The sequence below is a fragment of the Narcine bancroftii genome, chromosome 14, assembly GCF_036971445.1.
Source record: "Narcine bancroftii isolate sNarBan1 chromosome 14, sNarBan1.hap1, whole genome shotgun sequence".
Classification (NCBI taxonomy): Eukaryota; Metazoa; Chordata; class Chondrichthyes; order Torpediniformes; family Narcinidae; genus Narcine; species Narcine bancroftii.
Window position 1 is genome coordinate 25,752,373 of NC_091482.1, and position 23,959 is coordinate 25,776,331.

General features: G+C 41.2%; 1 protein-coding gene across 1 annotated transcript; it reads left to right on the plus strand.

Moving 5' to 3' along the window:
• Positions 1-23,852, plus strand: LOC138749902 (caspase-1-like). The gene is made up of 8 exons (XM_069911933.1): positions 1-182; positions 7,128-7,400; positions 10,669-10,784; positions 12,170-12,346; positions 14,150-14,384; positions 17,578-17,706; positions 18,895-19,004; positions 23,422-23,852. Exons 1-8 carry the CDS (start codon positions 173-175, stop codon positions 23,512-23,514), a joined length of 1,143 nt encoding a protein of 380 aa, XP_069768034.1. The 5' UTR covers positions 1-172; the 3' UTR covers positions 23,515-23,852.
• Positions 23,853-23,959: the final 107 nt, after the last annotated feature.

Here is a 23,959-nt window from a genome sequence, read left to right on the forward strand (position 1 = left end):
TTGCTCGTGGGGACTTTCCGAAAAGGAAAAGTCGCCCAACGCACGGTGGCCAGAGTCGTCGAGCAGAGGGGATTTGTCCTGCAGCAAACGGAGTCTTCAAGTTGAGCAGATTTGAAAATATCTTTATTTTTCCGCGAATTCCGGAGCTGCCTTGTTCGTGCGGCCGCGAAGGATGGAAGCAGGTACGGGGTTTCGAGCTGGAGTTTTCTCCAGCGACGCGGGCAACGGATAACGGAGAGACTGAAGGAGCGAGTCGGCTTCCTCCGTGAATTGCCGCCGGAGCTGGCAGCGGAGGATGGCACCCGCGGGAAGTTAGCGGGGGTCTGCAGTCAGGACGCGCAGGAGAAACTTCCACAGCCGGTCTCGCTGCGTCCATGGAAAGCAAGAGCACTTTGTCCGTTCACTCGTGCACTTCCACCACAAAGCTATTGGGAATACTTCCCGAGTCGTTTCAGGCGGAAATCTTGGCACGAATTCGGTTGGGTTTTGCGGAACTTGCTTAAGCCTGTGAGGGATACTGGAATGTGAGGAGTCCAGAGATACTGCAAGCAAGTGCCAATTAAGAATAATGGGTTAACTTAAGGTGAAGGGATACTGGAATGCGAGGAGTCCAGAGATACTGCAAGCAAGTGCCAATTAAGAATAATGGGTTAACTTAAGGTGAAGGGATACTGGAATGCGAGGAGTCCAGAGATACTGGAAGCAAGTGCCAATTAAGAATAATGGGTTAACTTAAGGTGAAGGGATACTGGAATGTGAGGAGTCCAGAGATACTGGAAGCAAGTGCCAATTAAGAATAATGGGTTAACTTAAGGTGAAGGGAAACTGGAATGCGAGGAGTCCAGAGATACTGGAAGCAAGTGCCAATTAAGAATAATGGGTTAACTTAAGGTGAAGGGATACTGGAATGCGAGGAGTCCAGAGATACGGCAAGCAAGTGCCAATTAACAATAATGGGTTAACTTAAGGTGAAGGGATACTGGAATGCGAGGAGTCCAGAGATACTGCAAGCAAGTGCCAATTAAGAATAATGGGTTAACTTAAGGTGAAGGGATACTGGAATGTGAGGAGTCCAGAGATACTGGAAGCAAGTGCCAATTAAGAATAATGGGTTAACTTAAGGTGAAGGGATACTGGAATGTGAGGAGTCCAGAGATACTGGAAGCAAGTGCCAATTAAGAATAATGGGTTAACTTAAGGTGAAGGGATACTGGAATGCGAGGAGTCCAGAGATACTGCAAGCAAGTGCCAATTAAGAATAATGGGTTAACTTAAGGTGAAGGGATACTGGAATGCGAGGAGTCCAGAGATACTGCAAGCAAGTGCCAATTAACAATAATGGGTTAACTTAAGGTGAAGGGATACTGGAATGTGAGGAGTCCAGAGATACTGGAAGCAAGTGCCAATTAAGAATAATGGGTTAACTTAAGGTGAAGGGAAACTGGAATGCGAGGAGTCCAGAGATACTGGAAGCAAGTGCCAATTAAGAATAATGGGTTAACTTAAGGTGAAGGGATACTGGAATGCGAGGAGTCCAGAGATACTGCAAGCAAGTGCCAATTAAGAATAATGGGTTAACTTAAGGTGAAGGGATACTGGAATGCGAGGAGTCCAGAGATACTGCAAGCAAGTGCCAATTAAGAATAATGGGTTAACTTAAGGTGAAGGGATACTGGAATGCGAGGAGTCCAGAGATACTGCAAGCAAGTGCCAATTAAGAATAATGGGTTAACTTAAGGTGAAGGGATACTGGAATGTGAGGAGTCCAGAGATACTGCAAGCAAGTGCCAATTAAGAATAATGGGTTAACTTAAGGTGAAGGGATACTGGAATGCGAGGAGTCCAGAGATACTGCAAGCAAGTGCCAATTAAGAATAATGGGTTAACTTAAGTTGAAGGGATACTGGAATGTGAGGAGTCCAGAGATACTGCAAGCAAGTGCCAATTAAGAATAATGGGTTAACTTAAGGTGAAGGGATACTGGAATGTGAGGAGTCCAGAGATACTGGAAGGAAGTGCCAATTAAGAATAATGGGTTAACTTAAGGTGAAGGGATACTGGAATGTGAGGAGTCCAGAGATACTGGAAGCAAGTGCCAATTAAGAATAATGGGTTAACTTAAGGTGAAGGGATACTGGAATGCGAGGAGTCCAGAGATACTGGAAGCAAGTGCCAATTAAGAATAATGGGTTAACTTAAGGTGAAGGGATACTGGAATGCGAGGAGTCCGGAGATACTGCAAGCAAGTGCCAGTTAAGAATAATGGGTTAACTTAAGGTGAAGGGATATTGGAATGCGAGGAGTCCGGAGATACTGGAAGCAAGTGCCAATTAAGAAAAATGGGTTAACTTAAGGTGAAGGGATACTGGAATGCGAGGAGTCCGGAGATACTGCAAGCAAGTGCCAATTAAGAATAATGGGTTAACTTAAGGTGAAGGGATACAGGAATGCGAGGAGTCCAGAGATACTGGAAGAAAGTGCCAATTAAGAATAATGGGTTAACTTAAGGTGAAGGGATACTGGAATGCGAGGAGTCCAGAGATACTGCAAGCAAGTGCCAATTAAGAATAATGGGTTAACTTAAGGTGAAGGGATACTGGAATGCGAGGAGTCCGGAGATACTGGAAGCAAGTGCCAATTAAGAATAATGGGTTAACTTAAGGTGAAGGGATACTGGAATGCGAGGAGTCCAGAGATACTGCAAGCAAGTGCCAATTAAGAATAATGGGTTAACTTAAGGTGAAGGGATACTGGAATGCGAGGAGTCCAGAGATACTGCAAGCAAGTGCCAATTAAGAATAATGGGTTAACTTAAGGTGAAGGGATACTGGAATGTGAGGAGTCCAGAGATACTGGAAGCAAGTGCCAATTAACAATAATGGGTTAACTTAAGGTGAAGGGATACTGGAATGCGAGGAGTCCAGAGATACTGCAAGCAAGTGCCAATTAAGAATAATGGGTTAACTTAAGGTGAAGGGATACTGGAATGTGAGGAGTCCAGAGATACTGGAAGCAAGTGCCAATTAACAATAATGGGTTAACTTAAGGTGAAGGGATACTGGAATGCGAGGAGTCCAGAGATACTGCAAGCAAGTGCCAATTAAGAATAATGGGTTAACTTAAGGTGAAGGGATACTGGAATGCGAGGAGTCCAGAGATACTGGAAGCAAGTGCCAATTAAGAATAATGGGTTAACTTAAGGTGAAGGGATACTGGAATGTGAGGAGTCCAGAGATACTGCAAGCAAGTGCCAATTAAGAATAATGGGTAAACTTAAGGTGAAGGGATACTGGAATGCGAGGAGTCCAGAGATACTGGAAGCAAGTGCCAATTAAGAATAATGGGTTAACTTAAGGTGAAGGGATACTGGAATGCGAGGAGTCCAGAGATACTGCAAGCAAGTGCCAATTAACAATAATGGGTTAACTTAAGGTGAAGGGATACTGGAATGTGAGAAGTCCAGAGATACTGCAAGCAAGTGCCAATTAACAATAATGGGTTAACTTAAGGTGAAGGGATACTGGAATGCGAGGAGTCCAGAGATACTGCAAGCAAGTGCCAATTAAGAATAATGGGTTAACTTAAGGTGAAGGGAAACTGGAATGCGAGGAGTCCAGAGATACTGGAAGCAAGTGCCAATTAACAATAATGGGTTAACTTAAGGTGAAGGGATACTGGAATGCGAGGAGTCCAGAGATACTGCAAGCAAGTGCCAATTAAGAATAATGGGTTAACTTAAGGTGAATGGATACTGGAATGCGAGGAGTCCAGAGATACTGGAAGCAAGTGCCAATTAAGAATAATGGGTTAACTTAAGGTGAAGGGATACTGGAATGCGAGGAGTCCAGAGATACTGCAAGCAAGTGCCAATTAAGAATAATGGGTTAACTTAAGGTGAAGGGATACTGGAATGCGAGGAGTCCAGAGATACTGGAAGCAAGTGCCAATTAAGAATAATGGGTTAACTTAAGGTGAAGGGATACTGGAATGCGAGGAGTCCAGAGATACTGCAAGCAAGTGCCAATTAAGAATAATGGGTTAACTTAAGGTGAAGGGATACTGGAATGTGAGGAGTCCAGAGATACTGGAAGGAAGTGCCAATTAAGAATAATGGGTTAACTTAAGGTGAAGGGATACTGGAATGCGAGGAGTCCAGAGATACTGGAAGCAAGTGCCAATTAAGAATAATGGGTTAACTTAAGGTGAAGGGATACTGGAATGCGAGGAGTCCAGAGATACGGCAAGCAAGTGCCAATTAAGAATAATGGGTTAACTTAAGGTGAAGGGATACTGGAATGCGAGGAGTCCAGAGATACTGCAAGCAAGTGCCAATTAAGAATAATGGGTTAACTTAAGGTGAAGGGATACTGGAATGTGAGGTGTCCAGAGATACTGGAAGCAAGTGCCAATTAAGAATAATGGGTTAACTTAAGGTGAAGGGATACTGGAATGTGAGGAGTCCAGAGATACTGGAAGCAAGTGCCAATTAAGAATAATGGGTTAACTTAAGGTGAAGGGATACTGGAATGCGAGGAGTCCAGAGATACTGCAAGCAAGTGCCAATTAAGAATAATGGGTTAACTTCAGGTGAAGGGATACTGGAATGCGAGGAGTCCAGAGATACTGCAAGCAAGTGCCAATTAAGAATAATGGGTTAACTTAAGGTGAAGGGATACTGGAATGTGAGGAGTCCAGAGATACTGGAAGCAAGTGCCAATTAAGAATAATGGGTTAACTTAAGGTGAAGGGAAACTGGAATGCGAGGAGTCCAGAGTTACTGGAAGCAAGTGCCAATTAAGAATAATGGGTTAACTTAAGGTGAAGGGATACTGGAATGCGAGGAGTCCAGAGATACTGCAAGCAAGTGCCAATTAAGAATAATGGGTTAACTTAAGGTGAAGGGATACTGGAATGTGAGGAGTCCAGAGATACTGCAAGCAAGTGCCAATTAAGAATAATGGGTTAACTTAAGGTGAAGGGATACTGGAATGTGAGGAGTCCAGAGATACTGCAAGCAAGTGCCAATTAAGAATAATGGGTTAACTTAAGGTGAAGGGATACTGGAATGCGAGGAGTCCAGAGATACTGGAAGCAAGTGCCAATTAACAATAATGGGTTAACTTAAGGTGAAGGGATACTGGAATGCGAGGAGTCCAGAGATACTGCAAGCAAGTGCCAATTAAGAATAATGGGTTAACTTAAGGTGAAGGGATACTGGAATGCGAGGAGTCCAGAGATACTGGAAGCAAGTGCCAATTAAGAATAATGGGTTAACTTAAGGTGAAGGGATACTGGAATGCGAGGAGTCCAGAGATACTGCAAGCAAGTGCCAATTAAGAATAATGGGTAAACTTAAGGTGAAGGGATACTGGAATGCGAGGAGTCCAGAGATACTGGAAGCAAGTGCCAATTAAGAATAATGGGTTAACTTAAGGTGAAGGGATACTGGAATGCGAGGAGTCCAGAGATACTGCAAGCAAGTGCCAATTAACAATAATGGGTTAACTTAAGGTGAAGGGATACTGGAATGCGAGGAGTCCAGAGATACTGGAAGCAAGTGCCAAATAAGAATAATGGGTTAACTTAAGGTGAAGGGATACTGGAATGTGAGGAGTCAAGCAAGTGCTCATTAGAGATGAAGTATTATGGGTTAAATCAGGGTGAAGGGATGCTGGAATGAGAGGAAGGGTTGTAAAAGTGTAATAAACTAAAGATCTTCAAAACAGGATAACAAGTAGATAGCTTTAGCAAGTCTTAGGGATTGATTAATGAGTGAAGAACAAAGACATGATACTTCTCTGGCTAACACAGGAAGACACATAAACTGATAAGAAGTTAGAATCCACGTGGGCAGAATTACGTAATGCTAAACCAATCCAGGAGGCAGAAGAATGTTGGGGGGAAGGTATCTCTGTACTGAAATGAAATGTATAAAAGTTGGGTCAGCCCCAGTATCTGTGTGTATTCCCAGGGTAAGGTGAAGCACCCAACTTTGCATTGTTGTATAATAAATGTTCTTTGTTCTCAATTTTTGTCTCAGTAATTTTCAGCAGGTCATTCATGTGTGCAAGGATAGCAAAGTCATTGGACATTAGTGGTCAGTAATGAATGCATTGCTTGTCAAATGGAGATCCATTCTGCAGTTGATGGAGATTCCAGAGGGAAGATCCTCTATTTTTTTTTTAAGACTTTATTTAAAATTTTTATAACATGAATACAATCATTCTTTAAATGTAATTTGTATGGGTTTGTAACACTGGTATCCATGAAGAGGTGAATGATAATGGGCAGATGGAGCCAGATGGTGGAGAGGGAGTGGTAGCATTGGGAGATTGGCAGGGAGGTGATAGATGGAGCAGGCCAACAAGGGAAATAAAGGCAGATGGAGCCAGATGAGAAGGGTGAAAATGACCAACATCTGCAGTCTTACGTGTCTAATCTACTCGGTAAACCTGTTTGGTAAATCCTTCAGTTACAATATCGCATATACACGTGTAATAGTTGGTAGGATGTAAAAGTCATACCCCCCTATTTTTGGCCCTGCCTGTCTACCTGAGCCCCCGATGCCCCGACCACGTACTCTCACCCAAGCCCTGGCTGTCTGTCCATCTGAGCTCCTGATGCCCCAACCAAGGACTCTCGCCCAGGCCCTGGTTTCCTTCCCATCCAAGTTCCAACTGTGTACACTCGCCTGGGCCCAGCCATCCATCCATCCAGCCAAGCTCCTGACACCTCAAATGTGGATTTACCACCTGCCACCCTCCCGCCCATCTGAGCTCCCGATGCCTTGAAATGACGCAGATACTTACTGCGGTCAAAAGCAGTATGCATGTAATAGATGATCCTCTAAATTTTACCCTAGAAATTGGTCCACAAAACTTGCCTATTGCACGTGTAGGTATGGTAAGCAGGCACTTTGTATAAATCCCAAACACATGAATAACAATACGCTGCTTACTGATCCTGCCCGATTACACTGTTGTTACACCCATTCACTCAGAGTACAACACGGTGAAAATCTTCATTCATTGAAGCTGTATATTGACATTATACATGTATGGTCAGCTTCGCTGTATTTAAAATGATGTACTGTGCTACAATAAATAATTTTTTTTCCTTTTTTCCAGACAAGATTTTGAAAGAGCTGAGGACAAAGTTGGTGAACGGTCTCAACAAAAGTGTCATTGCTGATCTGACGGATGAAATGCTGGAGGCAAAAGTGATCAACGTCTCGGAAAGTGAAGAAATTCTCCAAGCAAATATAACAACCAAAGACAGAGCCAGAGTTCTGATTGATATTGTGTCAAGAAAGGGACATCGAGCCAGCTTAAAATTGATTCAGAGTGTGAATCAAGTCGATAGAGAGCTGTGCCACCAACTGGGCCTTTCCCTGATGGAAAGTAGGTGAACAAACTTAAAAAGTTATCACAACTCAATATGTACAAAGTTTTCAGAAAAAAAACTCCATATAATTTGTTAGGAAATGATAATTCCACACAAACAGCTATCCCATATTAAAGGCAACATGGTTACACTGTTGGTGCCAAGGACAAGGCCAGGACAAGGCCTCACCCTCTCAGACCCAGACCAGGGTCTGTGTACTCATACTGTTCCAGACCAAGAACTATGTGCTTGTACTATCAATTGTGGACCTGGACCTAATTGCTTAACACACAAAAGTCCTGGAGAAGCACAAGCAGGTCACGCGGCACCCATAGGAATGTGTATTCCGGTTGTTAGTCACAAACCAAATTCGCTCTACGTTGGCCAAACACGAGCCATTGTACTTTGACTTCTGAGCTGAGAGTATGCGGGAACTGGGTGAATATTCCCATTTCAGTGTCCCATGTTAGGACTGGAAGCACCTTTCTGGTGCTCAGTGATGGGATTTGTGAGAAAATGAATGTAAACATCAGTTGCAGTCAATTCTCCCTGAGCAATTTCACTTTAGCCACTTTGGTTTTCTGATCTTGCTGGATTTGTTTTGTACTGAACCTTTGATGCCCAATCCCAAAAAGTAAATTCCATTCATTGTTTTATGAAATAAAGGAACTAAATTCTTATGTTTTAAATCTTTATTATTTTTGTGCTTGTTTAATGTGTTTTCTCATTTTTCATATTTCTGGCATTTCCATTCCAATAGACTTCGCATTGTAGATTTGCTGGTAGTAGGTCTGATCTCTAAATAATCTGAAGCACATCTGACAGTTAATTGCCATTTTATACTATTTCTTTTAAAATGAGAATCTGAATATTATAAATCAAATAGGAAAATATAGTAAAACACATTCTGATTTTTCTACAGTGAACACAATAGGGTGTAAATCACGTGGGTAAAACTTTTCTAGTGTCCAGGTCCAGAATTTCTTAATTTGTTAAATGTACTTTAATATTTTTCAATGATCTACTGTGTACAAAATAGAACCATTTTCTGAGCTCATGATGAGTGCCAACCAAACCAGAGGTGCTGTGACGTATGGAGGTATCCAGTCCATCCCATTCTATACCAATGTCTCCAGACTGGTGGTGCTGGCTTCCAGCTCCAGGGACCCAGATCAGTTCTGACCTTGGGTGCTTTCTGTGTTGAGTTTAATTGTTCTCACTGTGGCAAAATAATCATGGAGGTTTTGATAAGGATGAGACTGAATAATGTTGAAGGGAAATAAGGAGTGGGAATGGGATTAATAGAATTCCTCCATGGGGAACCAATGGACTGAATGCCTGCTCATGTTGGAATTAAATAAATAATGAATCATTCATTAGTCCACACATCCAGACAATGAAACATTGAGTCCCTTACCCATTCAGACAATCCCAGTCGATGATCTGTCCAGGGTAAGCCTCTCTTCCAGGCCTGCATTGTAGCACAGTGCATCAAGGCCATAACTGCTCCAAAGCCTGTCAGTCACAGAACCTCACTGCCGTGACGAGTAACTCCCAAGCCCTATTTTTGACCCATCCAGCAGCCTTCCATTTTCAGAACTTAATTGTTCAATACTATCACCTCTGACCATGGCTCCTCAAGTAAACAGACCATATCTTGCCCAGCCTCCATCATTTCCCAACTTATACCAGGCGGAGCATTCGGACATTCAGCTCATGATCCATCCAGCATTCGCAGACCCATGACCAGTTCAGTAATTCGCAACAATCCAAAGGACAATCTCCTAGTATAGTGCTCTCTGATTGCCATTCTCTGTCAAAATCTGTCTGCTGCAATTGCTTGTCTTTCATAATTGTTTCTTCACATTACATGACCCTTTCATGTACCCAAATGAATGGCAGGATTTCTCTCTCTCTGAACATTGTCTTGGTTAATGGCTATTATTATGTTAAAGGCCCTAGCAGTGGTTCTCAACCTTTTTCTTTCCACTCACATTCCCTATGACTGCAATCGGGAAATAGAACAGCTGGAAAGGGAAATAGCAAGTACAGAAAAAGAATTAGCCACAAGAGAAGATACAACAAAAAGAAGAGAATTGGCAGACAAAAAAATAAAATGTGAAACACTACAAACATACAAGGTGGAGAAAAACATAATGAAGACAAAGCAGAAGTATTATGAGCTAGGAGAAAAAACGCACAAAATACTAGCTGGGCAGCTTAAGACAGAACAAACTAAAAGAACGGTATTGGCATCAAGGAAAAAGGACAAACAAATTACATATAACCCAACGGAGATCAATGAAAACTTCAAGGAATTCTATGAGCATATCGAATTATATCGAACTGAGAACGAAGGGAAAGAAGACAAAATAGATGAATTTCTAGCTAAAATTGAACTACCGAAATTGCAAGGAGGAGCAAAACAAATTAATAAAATCATTTGAAATAGAGGAAATACAGGATATATTAAAAAAAACTACCGAACAAAAAAAAAACAGTATTCTCTATGCCATAGGTGCTCCGCAATTAGTAAGGGATTGCTTAAGGTGGTATATGGGTGGAAGGAAAATGTTTTAATCGTACCTAATTGTCTTGTTATGTGCACGGTTTCATCACTCCAAAGAAAATGGGCCAATGACAATTTTTCTCAAGCAAAATATTTCAGTAGCAACTGGGTCTAGAGCAGTGATTCTCAACCTTCCCTTCCCACCCACATACCATCTTAAGCAATCCCTTACTAATCACAGAGCACCGAGGGCATAGGGATTACTTAAAGTGGTATGTGAGTGGAAATAAAAAGGTTGAGAACCACTGCTAAATGTCACGTCTAAATTACATAACGGCAAGTCAAGTCCAGTATATTGTACAGATACTCATCTCTCAGGACATCCATTGGTGGATTCTTTAGTTATGCAGATCTGAAAGTTGGACAAATGAAGTGAAACACCAACATCTTCAAGTGCTGATTGTAGTAAAAACACAGAAATGCCGGAGGAATTCTGCAGGTCTCGCAGCGACCATGGGAGGTGAAGTTATATAACCAATGCTTTGGGCCTGAGCCGCCTGCCTACTTTTTGCTCATACCTTGAAAGGCTCGGGTCTGAAAGGCTGGTTATATATCTTTACCTCCTATGGACGCTGTGAGACCTGCAGTGTTCCTCCAGCACTTTTGTGTTTTGCATATTAAGGATGTGTGTGTGTGTGTGTGTGTGTGTGTGTGTATACAGTTGCTCTGTGTTTTTAAGTTGCAGTGCAAAAAAATCGTATTTCTGTGCTTTACAGACGTAGGATCTCCTGTCCCGCCCACACCATCAGCACCAGTGAATCCTGTAACTGATGAGTGGATAACTCCATGCATGCAACAGCAGTATGATGAGATTTCTAAGAAGACAAAGGAGGTACTACATCAACGATCTGCGCTTGGATAATGATGCAGTCAGTGAGATACACTCAATGCAACTGAATACAGTTAATGTGGTGGCTTTTAAGAATACATTTAAAAAAAAACATCATTTGGAACCAGTTCCATTTCATGGTTATGGCAATTCCCTTAGAACCTCCACATGTTGCATCATTTGGTTCGAACTTCATTGTTCCTTTGGAGTGACAAATTCCTACACGAAAAATGTAATTGGAATCAACCTGTCTCTTCATGTAGTGGCTTCCAATCAATGTCGTGAGCTTTTGTACTTTTATGAAACATTTCATATCATCAAAATAATGCAGCGTGACTGTGCTTAGAATGAAATGGGTAAAAGGAGATGAATTGGTGGTATTTAGCCGAGATTAAATAATTTTTAAAAATTTAGACACAGCACAGTAACAGGCCATTTCGGCCCACAAGTGCATGCTGCCCAATTGCACCCAATTAACCTACAACCCCCAGCACGTTTCAACCGGAGACCCTGAGGAAAACCCACACAAACACCAGGAGAACGTACTAACTCCTTACAGACAGTGTGGGATTTGAACCCAAGTCCCCATCGCTGGCGCTGTAAAGGTGTTGCACTAACCGCTACACCAACTGTTCCACCCTAATGTAAGCAAAAATAGCAGTGAGATAGAAATAAATTCATAGCATTGGAATAAAAAAATAACCTCAAAATAATAGAAAAAATATCAAGCTCATTAAGGAAATGTGCAAAATAAATTACATTAAAGTCAATGGATAATTCAACAATTCCAGAAGTAGTTATCCAGAAGACTGTCCATCTTGTTAATCCAGTGATCATTTGTTAATTTAGATTAATTTAGCTAATTGAGGTAGGAAGAGTACAACCATTAAATCAGTACAGGAATTTCAAATGGAAGACCATAAAAGTAGCTGGGGAAACAGCATAAAAAAAATTGGATGAGAAAGCTCCAGGATTAAGGATCAAACATCAACAGAAATGCCTTCTCTTGTGCTGTGGTACCATGGACTTATTTGAAAAAGTGCAGTGAACCAATCTGCAGCTCTCTATGCAGATAGCTTCATACAGAGAAATGTACGATTATGATCCTGTGACCACACATTTTTTGGAATATCCTATAGAAGCCTGTAAGTGGACATTTGGTAGTGGGGATGAGTTGTTCCATGTGTCAGATGTAAGGATGGTTAGATCCAGTTAATGGATGGATCGACTGGGCCTTGGGACGTGTGACAGGGTGGTGGACCAGGTTGGAATTTGATTTTGTGGTTGAGATGAGTGGAGATTAAAGGTGTTTTTGAGTTGCTAAACCTATGTGTTTGCTTTGATTGGACAGTAAAAGCCCCAAATCACATCCTTAACTTTTCTTCTAGGTATATCCAATGTTGCCAAAGCACAGCAGGAAGCGGCTGGCCCTAATGATTAACAACATTGAGTTTGACGATCCTAAAATGACAAGGCATGGTGCAAAGGTGGATGAAGATCAAATGCAGAACCTGCTGAATGGCTTTGGATATGAAGTGGAAACACACCATAATTTAACAGCAGAGGTAAAGCTCTTGCATTGTTTTTGGCATGCATTAGGCAAACTAATACTCTCAATAAATTTAAATTCTGCTCAACTCCATTCTCAAATACATTCTCTATTTTCTTTCTTCAGTATCTTCTACATATGAGAGAAAATTACATTTTGAATGCCCTTCTTAAGATGCTTCCAATGGATTTGGTGCCTTTGCCTGAGCACGACAAATTATTTTGTTTAAAAATGCTTCTTTTAAATTACAGTTCCAAGAACCAGAAAGGCACTGGCACAGAGTCGCTGACAAATCCATTAGTTTCAAAGAATGGCTAAAAGAAATTTGAATCTGAGTTGTTTGCACAATACACACAATCAGACCAGTTTTGCCCTCACAATGAGAATCCTAAGACATTTGAATAAGGGCACGTGTGCATTAGAACAGAAGTTTTTTTTTGTGTAAATGGTAGGATGAATGAAATGAAAAAATATTTGGACCAATTAGCGTAGCAGTTAGCGCAACGCTGTTACAGTGGCAGAGACCTGGATTTGAATTCAGCGCTGTCTGTAAGGAGTTTGTATGTTCTCCCTGTGTGGGTTTCCTCCGAATTTCCTCTCACCTTTCAAAAACATACACGGATTGTAGTTTAATTGGGGTATTTGGGCAGCGCAGGCTCTTGGGCTGAAAGGGCCTGTTACCATGCTGAGTCTAAATTTAAAATTATTTAATATTTGTCTTCACAAACATAATTGATATTTCTATATCTACAACCAAACATCATAATAAAAGTTAAATTTTAAATTTTGACATACAGCACAGTAACAGGCCCTTTCGGCCCGCGAGGCGGTGCCCAATTGACCTACAACCCCTGGCACGTTTTTGAACAGTAGGAGAAAACCAGAGCCCCCATGGAGAACCTACACAGACATGGGGAGAACATAGAAACTCCTTACAAACAGCACAGGATTCAAACCCTGGTCTAGTCACGGGTGTTCTAACAGCGTTGAGCTAACCGCTATGCTAACTGTGCCGCCGGCAATTCATCTGTTGAGAGAATTGAATTGAGTGCTCTGAGATAGAATGGAAAAAAAACTTTATTTTGTGAGCTATCTGGGGAAGCCAACCTGTACATAGGGCACCAGTTAATGCTTTACAGGGGATAGTGTTAAAGAGAAAGAGCACAGTTGAACAGGGTGGAGGAGAGAATGAGAGGAATGAAGGAAGGGCAAGAAGGGGAATGAGAGAAGCGTTAAAGGTTGGTGAGGTTCTCTGGAACAAAGGTTACCAGGGCTGGAATCTGATCAGAAGGTGATAAGGACCCCAGGAGCAGTCACCTTGTTCCCATATCCCCCTCCATCATCTTTTCCCCTGCCTCACCTTCCGCTTTGTCCTCTCCCTTTTTCTTTCCATCAAAACACCTACCGTAGGGTGACATTTTGCGAGCTGCTTACACTAAGCTTTTCACGGTATCATCATACACGTGGCACCAAACCATCACCCACTGCTGTGTCCCTCTCCACCTGTCCATCACCTTTCATTCTCCCCCTGTTTACCATCCATTACTGGCCCCTACCTCACCACTCTTATCCTCTCCTCCTTATACTGTCCACTTTCCCTCACTACAATCAGTCTCAATGAAGGCTTCAGACAATTTCTTTTCTCCCCACTGATGCCTACTGAAACACCTCCCCCCAGCAGATGGTTTTTCTTCTCTTTGGTAATAAATCACATTCTTGTGAAATACCAAACTATTTTGATTTTAAAAAAAGGACATAATGGATTTCAAAATGAAGCAGTCAAGTTCAAAAACACAATGTCCCAAAAATTATGTTTCAGGAGCTGGAGAACACAATAAGGGCATTTTCAAATCGGGAGGAACACATGCAGTCCGACAGCACCTTTGTGGTTCTAATGTCCCATGGACTCAGAGATAAAATCTGTGGCAAACTTTACAATGAAACCACAGAAGATACCTTTCACATCGACAAAGTCTTCAATATTTTAAACAACAAGAATTGCAAAGGACTGAGAGGAAAACCAAAGATCATCATCATTCAGGCCTGCCGTGGATGTGAGTGCTCTTCTACACCTTACCTAAAGTCAGCAGGGATTTTAGACCAAATAAAGATAAATGGACACTGAAAGGAGAATTAGCAGTAGCCCTTCTGTAAAGAAGAAATAAATCCTCAGGAGAGAATACGTTATTTCCTGCCACATTCATGTCTATTGAATGTATATTTTGCTTGTTCACACTGAAGATGATAGGCCCAGTGAGTGGATGAGTACACTGATTAAGAATGGAAAATTATATGAAATTAGATTAAATAATTTGTAGCTTAGACAGTGATGCAACCAGTCAGAATGCTCTCTATGGTACAACTGTAGAAATTTGCCAGAGTTTTTGATGTCATCACCATATCTCCTCAAACTCCTCATGAGGTATAGCCACTGGCGAGCCTTCTTCACATTTGCATCGACATGGAGGTCTTGGGATAGACCTTCAGAGATATTTACACCCAGGGATTTAAAGTTCTTAACCCTTTCCACCCCTGAAGAGGACTGGTTTGTGTTCTCCTAATTTCCCCTTCCTGAAGTCCACAATCATCTCCTTAGTTTTGCTAACATTGTGCAAGGTTGTTGTTGTGACATCTCTCAATGAGTTGATCTATCTCCCTTCCGTACACTTCCTCATCACTGTCTGTGATTCTGCCAGCAAATTTGTAGATGACATTGGTATTGTACCTAGCCACAGACATGGGTGTAAAGCAAGTGGAGTAGTGGTTTAACCACACAACGTTGGGCTGTGCCCGTGTTGATTGTCAGTAAAGATTAAATTTTCCTGATTTGCACTGACTGTGGTCTTCCGATGAGGAAGTCAAGGATCCAGTTGCAGAGGTGGGTGCAAAGTCCCAGGTTTTGAAGCTTGCTGACCAGTACTGAGGGTATGATGGTGTTGAAAGCTGATCTGCAGTCAACGAAAAGTAGCCTGACGTACGTGTTGTCTCAGTGATGCAGAGCTCAGTGGAGATCCAGTGAGGTTGCATCTGCTGTGGAGCAATTATGGCAGTAGGCAAACTGAGTGGGCCTTTAGTTGGTATGAGCTGATTCTAGCTATGACCAATTGCTCAAATTATTTCATCTCAATAGATACGAGTGCTACTGGGTCATATGGGAACCTCTGACTGCAGCAGTGACAAATTAAAAATGTCCATGAACATCCCGGCTAGTTGGTTGGCACAGATTTTCAGTACACTGCCAGGTACACCCTCAGGCCCCGACACTGTTCAGCCTCTTGAAAAATCCTCTGACGTTGAACTCAGAGACAGGGTTGTGGGCTTCTGTAGGAATTCTCCTTTTCAAAGGTGTTTGGCTCTTCGGGTGGCGAAGCATCATGGCCATTTATGATGCTACATTGCATTGGCAAGAAATACAAAAGCAAATGATGTTTCTGAAATTATTAAAAAGGAAAGAAGTCCCAAAAATAAATCGAGAGGCAAAAACAGGAGAAATTATGATGAGGGAAACAAATAATTAATTGGATCATTAAGCAAATATTCTGACTTCACTATGGAGTAGTAAATGTAGCAGAAGTGATGGGGAATGTAGAATGAGCTACATAAAATCATTATCATAGGAGAAAATAAACTCCCTGAACCTGATAGTCTGGATCCTGGGAACCAAAAGCGGTGGCTACAGTGATAATGAAAGTATTGTAACCATCTCCAAAATTCTATAGATGTTGGTGCAGTCCTAACTGATTGGTAGAATATTTAACGTTGTGTTTAACTTTTAAATAGGCCACTATTGGACATTAAGTCTGATGTAATCTGATCTTGCCCGTTAAACAGCCAGGTACACATCTTAATATCATTTATATTATTGGTTTAAATGAAAAGCTGGAGTGTAAGGCCTTCAAGATTGTTGACGATACAAAGCTCACTGGAGAAGTAAGCTAATGAGGAGGGACATAAGGAGTCTGCAAAACAAATAGGTGGGTTAGCAAATGGGAAAAATAATTAATAAATGAAATATAATTTGAGGTGATATGCATTGATGAGAAAACTAAACAAATATCATTAAAATGGGAGTGTATGTAACTCGTAGCCTCTCTCACAAGGGATTGCAGAAGGTGGTCTTGCTGCAGTCAATGTACTTAATGTCCAGCTTCGGAAACCACATCTGCAAAATTAAGAAGGCTACTATTGCAGTGTAAATTCATGAGACTGATTCCTATGGTGAGGGGACTGTTCTTTGGGAAGATATTTGAATAGGTTTGGCTCTCAATCACAGAGGTAAAGCTCTTAGATGTGTTCATAGATTAGATACTGATAAGCTTTAACCGCAGCAGAATTGGTAAATTGAAATATAGTCTCAGGGGGCAGCACCAGCCATTTTGGATCGGGATGAGATCGCAAAGTTTTACTCAGGACTTAAATCTGTGGAATTCCTTACTCCATAGGGATAATGCAAGATGAGTTTTTGAATATAGATTCTTGGCCATCAAATGAATCTGGGATATGGGGATCAGGGGAGAAAATGACTGTGAACCACAAGATAGCCTTGGTTTTGTTGAATCCTGGAGCAACCTCAAGTGAATACATGGCCAGAAATGGATCTGAATTTGTGAAAATGAATATACTAAGCATGTGACAATAATGTTATATTGAGCATCTATGTCTCAACTAGAGCTAAGAGATCTCATGAATACTTCAAGTAGGGTGAAAATTCTCCCCAACGTTACGATCAGTCAGCATGATGTTGGCGCTAATAAGGTAGTCCAATCAGAAACTGCTGAAGATTCTCTCATCTTGCTTCCTGAACACCAGTAAGGCACTTAATTAATTGTTTATTTAATGGCATTTCAGTTTCCTTCATTAGAGATTAGTTATTCTCACAGATTCTCATATCTTAAATTTTATAAAATAGTGTATGCCAGGTTTTCCTGAAATAAAGAAATGCTGAAATCTTACTGCTTCATCATTTTCTGTACCAGATAACAACCAATCCCCAAAGCTCAAACATTATGTGAGCACTTCTTTTACCCTTTAGACTTTCCTTGGTTAAACATAGATAAAAGCTATCTTATTTTATCGCAAATAGTCCACCCTTTTTTTTTGTACTGACTAACATAAAAGCTGTTGCTGGTAATCTGGTGTCTTCTTGTAAGCAATGTGACTGAATGGAAGAATACTGTGGCAATCAGTTATTAAGTGTCAGATGTGTGATTGCTCCAGGTTAATATCCATTATTAAATTTCTTTTCAGCTAGCAACGGTCATGTGTATGTCAGTGATTCAGCTACTCTCGATCCTCATGCTAATTATAACGAAGAAGGCCCTTTTTACCAAGTACACAAGGAAAGTGATTTCATCTGTTTCTGTTCCACTACTCCAGGTAACCTTGTACTTCAGATCACCATAAATGTTTCATCTCAATATCATGCCTTCTGGGAATATTCCAACTTGGTGAGGCAATTAAGAAAGAACTGGAGGGAGATCTGGGGCAATTAAGAAATTGGATCTGCATGGATTGTGCTCCTGACCTTTGTAGTTTACATTAATTTACAACAATTATACCTGGGAGGGGCTGATTAGAGAAAGAGTAAAGTCTCATGCCTATCATTCAAACTCTGGCAATTATACCAACTGAGCCTCCAATTCAAGTGGACAAGAAATATTCCTTGCCACAATTTAAGAAAGACCAACCACATTTTTTTTTCCCTGTGTCTCCCATTCTCCCCCGCTCTTATAAATGATCTGAACCTGAGCAGCTGATGTTGGAAATTCACCTCTGCCATTTTTTCAGGGTTCAAAAAGGCATTTATTATGTCCCTAAATGCTGTTTTAAAATGCTCTAAAAAGTCAAAATATTACACTATGTGATTTAAAATAAAACTCATCTCTGGTTGCTTGTTCAGTGCACAGTTTTGGAAATAAGTGGTCAGACGAGGCAAATTATCAGTGGGAAATGTCCAGGCTCACAGTTGCTCTGTGGGTACTATGGGGAGAGTTCTTTAAGCTCTGGCTTACTTCCAAGCACACTGTGCAACATTGATACATGCAGCTGATTTCTGAACACACAGTTCCATTTATCAAAATTCACAGAGCTGCTTTTAATATGTCCTCACCTAATCTCACAAATTTTTGTAGGGGATTGGAATGTGTGTTTGCGTCATGCACATCCACATTTGAGACAAATAAATTCCATGTCGATGAACATTTTACTTTATATGTGATTGAGTTTAATGACTTACAGTGCTAAACATATCATCTGGACATTTAACTCGATTCTTTTTAATGATCAGACCCAAGTTAAAATAGTTGGAAAGCTTGGACAAATTTTATTAGGTGTATCAAAAGAGGATTTTGTCTTTTTGACACTTTCAGTGTCCGTGCATTGAAAGTTGCTAACACACCAGTCTGGCAACAAAGTGATTCTCTATTAGCAGAATCCGTATCTTCACCAGTCATCTGATCAACTGGTTGAAAATGGCATGATTCATGAGCTTGTGAATTGACATGACATGATGATTGACAGGAATCTTCCTTTTACCCATTAACATTGATGATCTCTGCTCTGCAGATTGCAAGTCCTTCAGAGATGTTCAGAAGGGAACCTTTTTCATCCAGAAATTGATCAGCATAATGAGACAAAATGCATGGCAAGATCATATTGAAGAGATTTTCCTTAAGGTTGGTGAGACCACACTTAGAGTATTGTGTACAATTCAGCTGTTGGAAGGCTGTCGAGAAACAGGAAAGTGTGCCGGAAAAAAATTTTTTACAAGGATATTACAAGAAGAGGGCTACATTCATAAAAAGATAGAGGATAGTCTGGACATTTCTTCCATGAAGTTTTGGTGGCTGAGGCCTTACTTTTAGAGCAGTGGTTCTCAACCGTTTTCTGTCCATTCACATCCTACTTTAAATAATTCCTATGCCATAAGTGCTTTGTGATTGGTAAAGGATCGCTTAAGGTGGTATGTGCTCTGGACCCAATTGTTACTGAAATATTTTACTTGAAAAAAAAATGTAATTGGCCTATTTCCTTTGGAGTTCTGAAACCTATGGCATAGGGATTACTTAGTGGTTATGTGGGTGGAAAGAAAAAGGTTGAGAAGCACGGCTGGTACAATTGCAATATTTAAAAGACATTTGGACATGTGCACGGATAGGGAAGGTTCAGAGGGATGTAGGCCAAACTGAGATAGATGGGTCAAGCTTGAATAGGCAACTAAGTTGGCATGCTCAAATTGGGCTGAAAGGCCTGTTACTGAGCTGCATAAGTCTACGACTCTCATAACTATTGCATATACTATTGAGAGATCATTATGGAATGGGAAGGAACATACCTCATTCCCTGAGCAACAGGTAGGCCAGGTAACAGCTCCGCAGGCTCTGAACAATTCAAAGCCATTCAGCTTTAAATATATTCTCACTCCTCAACCAATGACATTTGAGAAAGTCTCAGACTCTAAATGAAGATTGACACTGGGCCTCAGCAAGATCAATGACCAGCACATCTGATTCAATACTGAGAGGGTGAGAAGGAGGTTGAAGGGAAGAGTTAAGGAAGTAGGGTGGAGGGGTGAGAGACATGGTGGGGCTTAATGGGGAGACAAGTGGCAAGAGCTTGGGGCACATGGAGAGAGAGAGAGAAGTAGGGAGCTTGACAGAGTAAGGAGAGATATCAAACATTGGTGAAATAAATGGAGAGAAGATAGTTGGGGACAGACAGAGAGATGGGCAAGTAATGGTGATAGCTGCAGTGTGGGTAGTTGAGCTGGGGAGGGGGTGATCTAGGCTTCTCTTGGTTAAGGTTATGTCCATTATGAACCCCATTTATGTTGTAATTTGTGACTACCTTATTTCAGATGTTTCTGTGGATGTATTTATATTTGGTAAGCAAAATTCATGAGCTCTTCAAGAGTCTTGACATTGAAATTAATGGGAAAAAAACTTGCTTATTTAAAAATGTTAGCCAAGATAAGATTCCTATGGAATATAACCCCTCAATAAATCAAGGAGTACCTGCAGATGGCCTCTGCAGCATTGCTTCTATTTACGACATGATAAAAGTTAGCTGGACTTGTTGGGCTGTTCTTGTTTCCATAGATGAAATTTGTCTTTCATATCACACAGAAAACCTTATCCTGGACACTTAGACCGGAAGTCCAAACAACCTCCTCAGAAATTTATCTTTCGTATCACACAGAAAGCCTTATCCTGGACATTTAGACCAGGAGTCCAAACAACCTCCTCAGAAATGTGTCTTTCATATCACACAGAAAGCCTTATCCTGGACGTTTAGACCGGAAGTCCAAACAACCTCCTCAGAAATTTGTCTTTCATATCACACAGAAAGCCTTATCCTGGACATTTAGACCGGAAGTCCAAACAACCTCCTCAGAAATTTGTCTTTCATATCACACAGAAAGCCTTATCCTGGACATTTAGACCGGAAGTCCAAACAACCTCCTCAGAAATTTGTCTTTCGTATCACACAGAAAGCCTTATCCTGGACATTTAGACCGGAAGTCCAAACAACCTCCTCAGAAATTTATCTTTCGTATCACACAGAAAGCCTTATCCTGGACATTTAGACTGGAAGTCCAAACAACCTCCTCAGAAATGTGTCTTTCATATCACACAGAAAGCCTTATCCTGGACATTTAGACCGGAAGTCCAAACAACCTCCTCAGAAATGTGTCTTTCATATCACACAGAAAGCCTTATCCTGGACATTTAGACCGGAAGTCCAAACAACCTCCTCAGAAATTTGTCTTTCATATCACACAGAAAGCCTTATCCTGGACATTTAGATCGGAAGTCCAAACAACCTCCTCAGATAATGATGACGGTGATGTACTAGGGAATTGGCAAATGTTCTGAGAACTCTCAGAAATAGTTCCATTGTGTTTTGGAGTCTGACAGCAGAGAAACCGCCTTTTGGTTTACCATGTCTAGTTATCCCCTACAGATATTTTTTTCCAGATTCCAATCACCCTATTCCTCACACCTCTCTGAACCTCTTGCTCCTCGCCTTAAACTTTTTGCCATCAGGTCTTAGACACATCTCATTATCCCATTCACTCATAAAATTTGGCATTTCACTGCCAGGTTTCCCCTCAGCCCTACTGCCTCAAAGGAAACACACCCAGGCTACCCAGTCTGTCCTCATAGTATATTATTGGTGCATAGCTTAGACAGTGATGCAACCAGTCAAAAACATGCAGAAATTTACTACAACATTGTTGGAGGTAAATGAACACAAATGGATTAATTACTGCTGCACAGTTCCAGAATTGTACATACCTTCATAATATGATATTAGAAAATAGACTAATGCCTTATTAATTGAAACTCTATAAAAATTATTGGAATTTGCACTTCAAACCATAGAACAGTCACAGAAACAGGCCACTTTGGCCCCTCTAAACTGTGAAACCACTTTTTCTTGCCTAGTCTCACTGACCTGCACTCAGCCCTCCATACCTTTCCCATCTATGTACCTGTCCAAATTTCTCTTAAATATTAAAATCGAGCCCACATCTACCTCTTTAGCTGGAAGCTCGTTCCACACTCCCACCATTCTGAGTGAAAAAGTTCCCCCTCATGTTCCCCCTAAACTTCCGCTCCACCCTTAATCCATGTCCTCTTGTTTGAACCTCACCCACCCTCAATGGGAAAAAAAGCCTATCTACATTTACTCTGTCAATCCCCCCTCATAATTTTAATCTCAAATTTAATATCAAATCACCCCCTTATTCTTCTACGCTTCAGGGAATAAAGTCCTAACCTGTTTAACCTTTCCCTGTAACTCAGTCCCTGAAGTCTGGGCAACATCCTAGGAAATCTTCTCTGCACTCTCTCTATCTTGTTGATATCCTTCCTGTAGTTAGGTGACCAAAACTGCACACAATTCTCCAAAATTGGCCTCACCAATGTATTATACAATGTCTTATACTCTTTTATAACATCCCAACTCTTGTACTCAATACTTTGAATTATGAAGGCCAATATGCCAAAAGCTTTCATTATACCCCTATCCACATGTGACACCACTTTCAGGGAATTATGTATCAATTCCCAGATCCCTCTGTTCTACTACACTCCTCAGTCCCCTACCATTTCCTGTGTATGCCCTTTCTTGGTTTGTCCTTCCAAAATGCAACACCTTTTCGGCATTAAATTCCAACTGCCATTTTCAGCCCATTTTACCAGCTTGTCCAGATCCCTTTGCAAGCTTTGAAAACCTTCATCACTGTCCAATTATAGAGTAATCTGCCAACTTACAAATCCAATTTACCGCATTATCATCCAGATCATTGATATGGATGACAAACAACAATGGTCCCAGTACCGATCCCTGAGGCACACCACTAGTCGTTGGCCTCCAATCTGATAAGCAATCATCCACCACTACTCTCTGGCTTCTCCCATCCAGCCCTTGTCAAATCCAGTTTAGTACTTCACCATGAATACCTAGCGTTTGAACCTTCCTGACTCACCTCCCATGTGGGACCTTGTCAAAGGCCTTGCTAAAGTCCATGTAGAGATCATCCACAACCTTTCCTTTCTCAACTTTCTTGGTAACCTCCTCAAAAAACTATTAGATTGGTTAAACACTATCTAAAGCCATGTTGACTATCCCCTAATCAGTCCCTGGCTATCCAAATAATTGTATATCTGGTCTCTTACAACACCTTTCTTAGATCACATGTGCTGATCAAGATGGAGCAGCTTAATGCAAATTCCACCACTTGTTTTCTAGTGTTCCAGTGAGAGCTAAATGTGTTTTACTTTTCTCATTGCACATTTATCTGAAAAGAGAGCACATTACTGGGACAATGCCAGTAAGCAAGAGGAGAAGTGCAAAGCAATGGGAAAATGTCCTGTGCAAGAGTAGGGAAATGCTAGCAGTCGGAGAAGATAATAAAAGGTGTGGGTAGTGTGTGCCTGAGTGGGATCTATGGTGTGATACCACACTAAGCTTGTGCTTTATAACCATGAACACGACTGGTAGCTTGGTTGGCTACATTCGGACCAGGTTACTCTAAATCTCAGTTGGTATCTGAAATTATGTGGTATTCCCCTGGTTTTTTTTCAGGTGCAACAGTCATTCCAGGATTTTTTCAGACAGCTGCCTGTGAAGGAAAGAGGCACACTGATGAAGAAATTTTACCTGTTTCCTGGCTTTTGACACCTTGATTTCTCAAAGTGAACTTCTGTGGCTGACCCACAGGTCCAGCAGAAGCATCTTCTCAAAATCAAAGTTCAACTCTAGCATTTCTGCAGCATTGGAAATTATTTTAAAGCATCCCCTGGGAATGTGCGAAGGGAGTTGAGACAGGAAGGCTACCCAGCAAAGTGAGCGTCCTACAGATAACACTGGACGATAAAGATTTTGCTTCCTTTTGGGTGAATTTTGGGATGCCAATCACTAAAAGTACCTTTAAAATTTACTATCAGGGACCTTATTTTTGTGATTTTCGGTTATATTTTAAGTCTATGTCAAGCATATAAAAGCATAAAGTGCAACATGTCATTGCAAATTATCATTTTCTGCATTTACACTTGGACGTCTTCCCTGCTGATCTCGGTGCAGTCATTGACGAACATGGTGAAAGCTTTCTCCTGGACGTTGC

Bases quoted from the DNA above. Each gene is read 5' to 3' on its own strand.
- LOC138749902 (XM_069911933.1), top strand. The intron at 17,707-18,894 runs GTAACCTTGTAC...TCTGCTCTGCAG, and splicing joins TTTCTGTTCCACTACTCCAG to ATTGCAAGTCCTTCAGAGAT. The intron at 19,005-23,421 runs GTTGGTGAGACC...GTTTTTTTTCAG, and splicing joins TTGAAGAGATTTTCCTTAAG to GTGCAACAGTCATTCCAGGA.